The sequence below is a fragment of the Anarrhichthys ocellatus genome, unplaced genomic scaffold (assembly GCF_004355925.1).
Source record: "Anarrhichthys ocellatus isolate YVR2014 unplaced genomic scaffold, GSC_Weel_1.0 scaffold41, whole genome shotgun sequence".
Lineage (NCBI taxonomy): Eukaryota > Metazoa > Chordata > Actinopteri > Perciformes > Anarhichadidae > Anarrhichthys > Anarrhichthys ocellatus.
Genome location: NW_022280071.1, coordinates 1,928,301 through 1,939,740, shown reverse-complemented (window position 1 = coordinate 1,939,740; position 11,440 = coordinate 1,928,301). Strand labels below are relative to the sequence as shown.

Here is an 11,440-nt window from a genome sequence, read left to right as displayed (position 1 = left end):
CAGTAAGATGTATAGTATGTAGTATGTGTAGTATGAGTATGTATGTCCAGTAAGATGTATAGTATGTACAGTATGAGTGTATAAGTCTGAGCAGCAGAGCTGTCCACATTTCTTTACCAAAGAAGTCACCTTCAGACTGGCTTTGTTTTGAGAGTAAACTTGGGCTATTGTGGTCACCGTTACAGAGCCAGTGGAATGAGCAGCTTTGTTCTTGTTAGTGTTGAACCCACCACATAACTGTCAGGTGATGAGTCAGAGGAGGTCCACAGTATAAAGTCAAGCTGTGCCACTCCTATGGCCATAGTTATATGTGCAAAGTAATTTAGTTTAGTTGGCCCACACACACACTTCCCTCCTCTACACAGGATTGGATTGGTTACCATTCATCATTTTAGAATTGACCCAGAAGATCCCAACTCTTCATCAACCAGCTGAACGATCAACGACACGACTGGCTGTGTGTCTTGTTCATCTGTCTTTCAGTTTGAGCAGTTCCATGGCGCACGCACGCACGCACGCACGCACGCACGCACGCACGCACGCACACGCACACGCACACGCACACGCGCACACACACACACACACACACACACGGCTTAGCCTGCGGGGTTCAGTGAGGACATGCGGACTGGAGCTCTACCTCTGAGCCACAGCTGCCCATGGTCCCTCTTCCCTCATGACTGCTGTTAGAATGTGTATTGTGAAGTGTGGTGAGCTTGGTGCAGTGAGTGGTGTTCTACATGTTGTAGCTAAACCTCGAGACTGTTCTGTCACTGCAGAACACACAGGCCACATTATCTGCATCTTCCAGCAGCTGCAGCTGCATGCTAGAACTTTATTGGAAATGTAACCGAAAAAGAACTGTAATATGCTAACTGTACTAATAAGCCACCTGGAGGCTGTGAAGTAACATATCCAACATCTTCTGTGACACATATATGATCTTTCACATGTTAAACATCTTCAGATATGATATGTGTGACTGCCTCACCTGTTGCAGCATCTCCTCTGTAGAGGCCAGTTTCTTCCGGTGCTCCTCCAGACAGCTCTCTAGGTCTCTGATCTTCTCTCCCTGGGCCTCCACCTGGTCGGTCAGGACGCTCACCTACAGTGAGAGGTGACACAGCATTCTCTATGAGAAAAACATACTGAGACAGAGCTGAATTGACCAGGTGCAGAAAAAGATGCTGTTGCAGAAACTATTATAGAACTGTTATATAGAAATATTGCGGAAATATTGGAGCATATACACATATTCGCACGGAAAACTAACGAGACACACGTTTATGTCGTGGCAATGAAAACACCACCTACTTAAGTTTCATGAACACAAATCTAAACGGATCTTCATACCAACATCAACTGGTCTCAGTGGCGGGCCGTGCATTTCATACCTGGGCTTGCTGTGCTGTCCAACTCAGCTACGGTTATTTGTTTCTAGGGGTGTAACAATACACGTATTCGTATTAAACCGTTCGGCACGAGGCTTACGAACCGAACAATACGTTTGAATAATACTAGTGCATTTGGAAAATGCAGAAGCTTAAAGTGTGGGAATTATAATGTTTTCGGTGGACTGCGCTCACGTAACAGACAACGGGCTGTGGCCTCTGAACCCAGAACAATAACAAAAAACAGCTGAGGCCCCGCACGTGTTCAGGGAGGCTAAGCTAAACTAGCTTAGCAGGGAAACAACAGCAGTTAGCTGTTCCCTACTGATTCAAACAGAGAATCAAATGTCCAAAATAACCCTCGATGACGGGATGCTTAGTCATTAACGGACAAGTCAGAATCAATGTAATTAACACAATGACAAGAAAGAGTCACATATATTTATATGACAACATAAAATGTCAAGCATGACAAATCAACCCTGCTACGCTAGAGCACGAGCCATTCATATTATTCAATAAAACGACACGATAGACAAATGAACACAGTAACGCTACTGCAGATGTAAAAACAAAAGCAGTTGATTTACCAAAGCTGCTGTTCACTTAAAGACAAAGTCCATCCTCCTTTCTTTGTTAACAGAGTCAGTAACTCCTAAATCCATTTCTCCTCCTTCAGACATTGAGTGTTAAAAAAACAAAGCGAGGTAAAAAAATAAAAAGAATCTACACCAAGCAAAATGCTAAAAATGTCATAACTTCTCTTACATATGTTTCAACCTGAACTCTTACTAAACACTAAGACCTGCTAGCTGGCTTCCTGTTTGACAAAAGTCACGCTGGCCCACTGACCAATCACGGCACACGTTAATGCTGACGTACTTAGCAGGCTACCTGGGTACCACTGGCACGTCAAAGAATACGCCCAACATGTCAAACTAAAGATCTGATTGGTTGAACACTATGACAATCAACAATATTGTCCCCATTCACTTAAACTGCAAAGTCTACCTAGAGGACATCGAGCCTCTCTTCTATAGAGACATAGAGGTGAAATCTGATTGGATAAAAGCTCTACTTAAAACAAGCTGCACTGGAAGCAGAGCAACAGAGGAAGACAGTAGCTGTGCAATGAGAACATAAGATAATGGGAAAATAATTATAATACATGTAGTGTATTTGTGAAAAATTATTAAATGATAAAATAGCTATAACTTTGTGATTGTGTTTAGGCCAGCAGAGAAGGCCCACCACTGCCTGGTCTCTTCCTTCACTTCACACACCAACATGTTCATCCTGGCCAACCTCTACTCCACAACAACACACATTTACTCAGGACTGTTTTATTACATTTACTAATGTCCAAGACAACACACTCACCTCCTGCCACACACACACACACACTGACAGGAGCTGATTCTCTGTCACTTCAGCTTCTCTGACTGCTCCCCCTGCAGCTCTCACAGCACACAGGCAACACAGAACCTCCAGCAAAGTTACAGAGGTGTGTAGATGTAGACCAGAGGTAGCCAACACGGTGCCCGCGGCACGGCGGACAGCCAGGACGAGGCTTCCGCACCGCACTAGGTTTTCAGGTTCTGAATGGCGGGAGCATCCCGTTGGTGCCAGACGCGAGCCGCGAGCGCACCCCGTCGTCAGGTCCGTAAATCCTCGGAACAGGCCGCGGGGCAACAACTCAAGGGTATCGGGGGTAGAGGCGAGGCAACACAATCCGATCGAAAAGGCCCAGACTAGAGGTTTGAACGCCTCGGAGGGTTGGATCCCCCGCTCGGCTATAGACGAGACTGGTTACTAGTTTCTTCGTGGAGAAAAAGGTAGCATTGGAAAAGCTGGTGTCGGTGACAACAGACGGGGCTCCCGCGATGACGGGCCGGCATGCAGGCTTCATTGCGCAATGCAAAGGTGACCCAGACTTCGCAAAATGTCTACATTACCACTGCATCATTCACCAGCAGGCACTATGTGCAAAAGTAACCGGCTTTGATCATGTGATGATACAAAAATATCAGAGATGTGATACCTCTGACTTTCAAATGTTGAAACAGATTAACAGAAATAAAAGTTGCATGTTTAAATATGTATGTGTAGCTATACCATCATTGTTGTGGAAATCATTATTAATAATTATTGTGAGGAATAATTAACTGACATGTGATCAAACAGTCTCTTCACATATATTATTATTATTAAGGTGATCTGTGCAACTTTGTTATTCAGGAAGTTTGTATCAAATAAGTAGCCCTTCATACTACTCGGTACCTTTGAAGTAGCTCTCAGTTTAAAAAAGGTTGGTGACCCCTGGTGTAGACAGTGGTCTAGGTGGTCCACAAACAAGTGAGTAAATGAAGGAATAAGTTTGTGAATGAGTCACATCTAAGATCCTGTGTGTGTTTAGCACCTACAACATGTATTTGACTGTTACCTGACGGAGTACTGTATAATCTATCAGCTATATCCTATTGTTTAAGGGTGTAGTGCCACAAAGCAACTAGAAGATGAGGCACAACTTTGATAGGACTGTATAAAGTCCTACTGTTGAAGAAAAAGACTCTTACCTCGTCTGTGCCCCGCTGCTGAGCCACACACACACACACACACACAAACACAGAGTGTGTATATGCTAACACACAGACAACACGTCACACAGTCAGTCCTGAAGGAGAGGCAGGTGAAGGGAAAGTAAAGCAAAGAACCCGTCGACAGCCAGTTAAATCAAGAGAACTTCCGTCACCTCGATTGTCAACCAATCACAGCTGGGCCAAGACGCACAACGTGTAACAAGTAGGTGTGTGAGTGAGAAATGTGAGGACTTCATGAACCAGAGCCACCTAGGAGGGTGGTGCATTAAAAAAGATCCAGTCACATGACCTGAGACAGAGTAGAACACAAACATACAGCCAGGTGAGCAGAGCCTGAGGACTGTCATTTCATTACCTGTCTGTAAAGTCATCCAAGGAAGTATTGCAGTATTTATATATTCAGCAGTATTACAAACTGGGTGACATTCTGGAAAAAAAGGCTATATTACAGTTTTTCTCCATTTTATACACAAAAAAAGAACCTATGCACACAATTCTGACACTTGAAGCTACCAACTAAAAGACTGCACATCTCCATGGTTTTCACCCAGGATGACACCTGAAGGACTGGAGCAGTGAAAATCACAGCTATTAAAGTGATCTCAGAGCAATGAGAGCTGCTGACATCATATAGAGCAGACATACCGTATATCATCTTCTGCTTTACCGCGGAGCACTGATGTCGATGGTTACTGTAAAAGCCGTCAGTCAACACATGCTCAGACGGTCTGAAGGTGTCTGGACATGTTTGCTATGAAATATCTAGTCGTGTTCCAGGATTACAGACTAGGAACTAAGATGTTTCCCTCTGAGTCAATCCCTCTTGACTCATTTACTTCAAATAATCCCGTCTCAATAAAAACTACTGAACTAGAATTACAATTATGATGCTCTTTGATTGTGGGAGGACCACAGAAGTCCCATTGACTCCAATGCAGATGCAGACAGATGTGTTCTGGCAGACCGACAGGAAACGAGGGGGGAGGACATGCACCAGCTGGAATCTAACCGGTGTTTTCATGGTGCACATTTAAGACCGGACGTTCTCCTAACAAACTGGTGAAAGGTGTTCGTTGTGCAGACTCTCTCAGGGGTAGACAGGTACAGTACTGACCTGTAGCACCAGAGACTCCTTGTCTCCTTCTAGGCGGAGCAGTCGTTCTTGGTAGGTTTCATTGTTGACTGGAGAACACAGGTCCACCTGGATGAGACACAGAGAAACAATGAGGCCGTGCTCTTCATACATGGAGATGAGTTCACCTGAACCTTTGTCAGAGAAACAAGTCCTTGTATGTTTATTCACAGTATGGATCATGATTTCTCAAGATGAAAGCCACACATTCAACAACAAATGAAATGTAATCATTACTGTAAATAAAGCAAACCAAACTAAATACAAAAAAAAGATGAAACGTGGATTCCAGCTTGTAAAACACTATAAGATGAACATTTATACAGGGAAGGGAACAGTTTTCATGGGGAGCTGTGCTGTCACACAGTTCCCTAAATGACTGAGGAGTCTGTCAGCTCCTGGATCACACATGGAAGATAAAATGACTGAGTGAGAGCACTATGGATGTATGCTGTGCATAGCTTGTATACATAGACTAGTATGTATGCATAGACTGCCATGATGCCTGCTTCTTGTACAGGACTGGAGGGCTGCTGCTGTTGCTGCTGAAATACAGATTGTTCACAAAGCACACGATGAAGAGTTATCAAATATCATGTGTCTTGTCCAGAATTAGCACAGTAATAAAAGGCCCCATTATTCTGAAGCTTGTGTTATGAGTTTCACCAGACCATATCATTCCCATCTCAGCGAATGGAGTGTCAGGCTCCGTCTAGAAATAGAAATGCTTTATGTATTTATGCATCACTAAAAGAGAGCTTTTCTTTTTTTTTTTTCAGCTCTTTTGCTGTTCTTGTAGGCCGGAACTGTAAAGGTTATGACAGAATGATGAGTTCCACACCTCAGGAAATAAACACTCTACTGACTACCTTATTTACAATTGTAAATAAGGTAGTCAGTAGAGTCTAAAGAGTCACATTATGTCCAGGGTCGACTCTTCAGCCTGCTGCTGCTGCTGCTGGTGAACTGACAGAGAGGAAAACATTATTATCCAGCTATGAAGCCTGGACCCGATCAGATAATGTTTCTGCTTCTCTCAGCATCAGAGCAGAGGAGAAGCTCAACAGATCCAGATGGATTACAAATATCTTTTGACATTAAAGCTGCTAAATTCTAAATTCGGAGCGTTTCTATTGCCTCCACACGGCTCTCAACATGGTGACGGCTGAGTCGACGGCTAGCAGCTAACGGTGCTAACAGTGCAACCTACAGTGCTGACAGAACGAACAGTATTTAACTGCGCGCTCACATGCACTAACATGCATTCACATGTACTAATATGCACTGAATGGTAAATTACAAAACACACTTCATCCTCTGCTCAGGTAGATATTACTCCTCCATATCTTCACGTAGTAGATGATAGATGTTTAACATCAATTCATCTTTACCACCACAAATGTGAGGCATTACCATTGACACCAGCTACACTGCAATGATTTGATTTATTGCTTTTTTGAAACAAACAAACAAAAAAATCTGTATTTACACAAAGCAATTAATAACTGTTGCAAAGGATAATTATAATGTATCTGAAGAATATCAGTCTCAGCCTTTTGATGAATCATCTCAAGACCATAACGGACATTTAGCAAGTAGCTGTTTTCAGCATAAAACCCAGTGCACACTATGGCCAGCACCAAACAGCACACAGAGAGGTCAGTGGAGCACTTAGTAGCTAAATAGCCACGTGTTTCACTCTGGCGTTGGTGGAGACCAAAACAGAGCTGGAAGCAGAGTGAATTATATATATTCATCATAAACACGACTGCTAATGTTTCTTGTTGACCCTAAGTGGCTGAGAGCACTGGTGGAAGGATTTATGGGCGACACAGATTTTAGGAAACACTAGTAACTAGTACTAGCTGGTGTGAAATGGCAGTTACTTGTTTTTTAATAGTAATGTTTATAGTACTGAATACATTAATATCTTACATTCTGCATTCCACCCACAGCTGTCTAAACTGTGGCCAAAACACACTGCGTTAAATACTTGGCCAGTCCAGTAGAGGATGCAGAACCCCTAGAACCTAAACATGCATATAAGAGGCCTTCCTGCCATCATCAAGATGACCCAGTTTTAAGAGGAGAAGTTAAACATTTGCATCTTAGGGGCTGAAAATCTTATCTGATGCTGCCTACAGAACTGTACAACTCGTAAAAACCTACTTTGCACATAAGGAGTACGACAGTTAGCATCCTGGTATGATTTTAAGTAACATGTTACAAGTAAAAGAAAAGGCAGAGCACAGATGATCTCTCCGAGTGTCTACAAACACACACTGTGATCCTTCACTGCAACGAATTGCTCTAAATTTATGGTGGATTTTCAACGGTATCTGACAGTATTTCATAATAACGGTAACATACAGTTAAATGTTCATCCCTCGCATGTAAATTAACAGTTAATGCTGTCAATTAACAATAACAGCAGACTACTGTAATTTAGCAGCATAATACAGTATTTTCTGTGAAGTGGTGGAAATATGCTTCTCTATACAAGTTCAGTGAATCTCAATCCATCTACATCGTACTGTTAATGTGTCCGTTACGACAATAGAATATTTTTATTATTCAAACTGCTCATTGCCTAAAAGTCATTTTTGAGTGACAAGACGTGACCGACTGTTTCTGAACGTGACTTTGGACACAACAGCTTCAGTTCATCCTTCTGAGCAGCCATGTGGAGATCAACCGAGGAGCCGAGGTAACGTTACGCTTATCATCCGAATTTCAAAGTCTACAGTATTTTCTTGTCTTCATAATTATTGAACTGTTAACATCACAGATAATGTTTCACTTGGTCTGTTTCGTTACATTAGGTTGCTTATATTGGCTGAGCTAGCTCTGTAACGTTAGCTAGCTCGAGCTCAAGTAGCCTTAGAAAGGTTAGTTAGCTAACAGCATAGCTAGTTAAGTTAACAGAAATAAAGTTAATCACCAACTACAGTGTTAAGTAACGTTAGTAACCTAACTTGTGTTTACTTGTGCTCTTATTGAACTGACTGTAGGACCGCAAACGGGACGACTATCAAAATGGAGAGCGGACCAGAAATCTCCGACGTGTTTTAATTCAGTGTTTCACTGTTGATGCTATTTTAATTCAATATCTGAGGTTATGCTAATGAGTTCAGTTAAGATGGTCATCAAAGATTTTATGATTTTATTAGTTTTCTTCTAAACATGTAGTACATTGTGAGTTTTGTGATGTAATACAAATGTCCCTTTATTGTTTGTCGTGAGAACATATATTCAACTGCAACAAGTATGTATTGAATGTCTATTGTGATTCTTTTAGTATTGATGTGTATTACCCTTTGTAAATAAATGGTAACATTCTGGCATATACCGTAAAATCACGGTAAAACTCAGTTATCCTACTATCACATACCGTAATCCAGTATACGGTAAGATACCGTAAAATTAAATTATGGAAACTGCCCTGTAAAAACAGTAAATTACTGGCGTCCCTGCTGCCAGTAAGTTACTGTTAATTTACGGTGAAATAGTTTTGAGTGTTCACGATCTGTCTGACACTATCAACAGACTGCAAACTAAACTGTTTAGGTGTGCAGGGCTGTTACGGAGTACTGGATGACCTGCTTTGGTTGGTCAGGAAGTATTTAACTGTACTGTGATCACAGATACTCCACAGACTGCAGAGTGGCAGGGACATGTCAGAGATGACACAGCACTTAAAGGGGCTGGTAGAGGAAACCAGGCCAGTCCAGTACTATCAGTCTGTCATCGCCAGAGACAGAGAGAGAACCAGGATCAGAGCGCATTTTGATTCCTGGGTTGTATGTAAGAGGAGAGACAGTAGGTGACGGAATACAACTGTAATGTCACAATAATTACTATATGGACATATTGTACACATATGGACATGACCTAATCATTTTCGACTCTGCTCCGGTGTGGGAGCATTCTGGGCTGATGTTGTTGCTTATATCAAACTTATAGCTAATAGTTGTTACGATGCACGTTTTGTTAACACCATTGAGAAACTGTTAAGTAATGAATGACTGTCTATATCCCTGTGCCAAATGTTCTTTAAGTGATATTTATGTCAATGTTATTTAAGTACATTTTTTGTTAACTGAGCCCAGTTATTTATTGTTTTATTTTATTTACGTTTTAATTATTTGGATAAAGTAGTACTAGTGCCAGGCCTAGGAGGAAGCCACTGTGAAGCCAGCTGTGCAGAGTGTTAACAGTGAGTGGGTGGGACATGCAGTACAGTGGTGTGAAAAAGTGTTTGCCCCCTTCCTGATTTCTTATTTTTTTGCATGTTTGTCACACTTAAATGTTTCAGATCATCAAACTAATTTAAATATTAGACAAAGATAACACAAGTAAACACAAAATGCAGTTTTTAAATGAAGGTTTTCATTATTAAAGGTGAAAAAAAATCCAAACCTACATGGCCCTGTGTGAAAAAGTGATTGCCCCCTAAACCTAATAACTGGTTGGGCCACCCTTAGCAGCAACAACTGCAATCAAGCGTTTGCGATAACTGGCAATGAGTCTTTTACAGCGCTGTAGAGGAATTTTGGCCCACTCATCTTTGCAGAATTGTTGTAATTCAGCCACATTGGAGGGTTTTCGAGCATGGACCGCTTTTTAAGGTCATGCCACAGCATCTCAATCGGATTCAGGTCGGGACTTTGACTAGGCCACTCCAAAGTCTTCATTTTGTTTTTCTTAAGCCATTCAGAGGTGGACTTGCTGGTGTGTTTTGGATCATTGTCCTGCTGCAGAACCCAAGTGCGCTTCAGCTTGAGGTCACGAACAGATGGCCGGACATTCTCCTCCAGGATTTTTTGGTAGACAGCAGAATTCATGGTTCCATTTACCACAGCAAGTCTTCCAGGTCCTGAAGCAGCAAAACAGCCCCAGACCATCACACTACCACCACCATATTTTACTGTTGGTATGATGTTCCTTTTCTGAAATGCCGTGTTACTTTTACGCCAGATGTAATGGGACATACACCTTCCAAAAAGTTCAACTTTTGTCTCGTCAGTCCACAGAGTATTTTCCCAAAAGTCTTGGGGATCATCAAGATGTTTTCTGGCAAAACTGAGACGAGCCTTTATGTTCTTTTTGCTCAGCAGTGGTTTTCGTCTTGGAACTCTGCCATGCAGGCCATTTTTGCCCAGTCTTTTTCTTATGGTGGAGTCATGAACACTGACCTTAATTAAGGCAAGTGAAGCCTGCAGTTCTTTGGATGTTGTTCTGGGGTCTTTTGTGACCTCTTGGATGAGTCGTCGCTGCGCTCTTGGGGTAATTTTGGTCGGCCGGCCACTCCTGGGAAGGTTCACCACTGTTCCATGTTTTCGCCATTTGTGGATAATGGCTCTCACTGTGGTTCGCTGGAGTCCCAAAGCTTTAGAAATGACTTTGTAACCTTTTCCAGACTGATAGATCTCAATTACTTTGTTTCTCATTTGTTCCTGAACTTCTTTGGATCACAGCATGTCTAGCTTTTGAGGATCTTTTGGTCTACCTCACTTTGTCAGGCAGGCCCTATTTAAGTGATTTCTTGATTGAGAACAGGTGTGGCAGTAATCAGGCCTGGGTGTGGCTAGAGAAATTGAACTCAGCTTTCCAAAGATGTGATAAACCACAGTTAATTTATGTTTTAACAGGGGGGGGGGGCAATCACTTTTTCACACAGGGCCATGTAGGTTTGGATTTTTTTTCACCTTTAATAATAAAAACCTTCATTTAAAAACTGCATTTTGTGTTTACTTGTGTTATCTTTGTCTAATATTTAAATTTGTTTGATGATCTGAAGCATTTAAGTGTGACAAACATGCAAAAAAATAAGAAATCAGGAAGGGGGCAAACACTTTTTCACAAAACTGTACATGATGCCAGTGTCTAGGAATGCATGACAACATGCAGGACAGCGCCTACTGTCAATGATTCACAAACAAGCTCCATCACCGTCACTTCACTGTAAATATACAGTAACATTATGTACTAGAACTAGAGCTGGTTACTACCGACACTGGTTGAACTGGTTACTTCTACAGCACGTGATCAAACAAACAGGCCCATAGGGGCTGTGGCTCCACTAATCAGACGATTGGTGGTTCAATCCCTGGCTCCTCCAAACTACATGTCCAAGTGTCCTTGGCACTGTGCCATCAGTGTGTGAGTGTACATGTAGTGTACAGCGCTTTGAGTGGTCTGAAGATTGGAAAGGTACTTTATAAAAACAGCTCCATTAACCACAGGCCTACAGTAGGCCATGACTTTATTCACACACACACACACACACACACACACACACACACACACACACACAC

The 11,440-nt window shown here is 42.1% G+C and overlaps 1 protein-coding gene across 14 annotated transcripts in view; it reads right to left on the bottom strand.

The window, feature by feature from the left end:
• Positions 1–11,440, bottom strand: part of ppfibp2b (PPFIA binding protein 2b) — an 80,705-nt gene that overhangs the window by 32,288 nt on the left and 36,977 nt on the right. For all 14 annotated transcript variants that reach the window (XR_004213480.1, XR_004213481.1, XM_031868070.1 and 11 more), the window contains 2 exons: positions 5,106–5,192; positions 992–1,105 (listed from right to left, as the gene is read on the bottom strand). Coding sequence is in view for 12 of the 14 variants with exons in the window: in XM_031868070.1 (XP_031723930.1) it covers positions 992–1,105; positions 5,106–5,192 (201 nt within the window). In the remaining 2 variants the exon portion in view is untranslated. The remainder of the gene's footprint in view (positions 1–991; positions 1,106–5,105; positions 5,193–11,440) is intronic.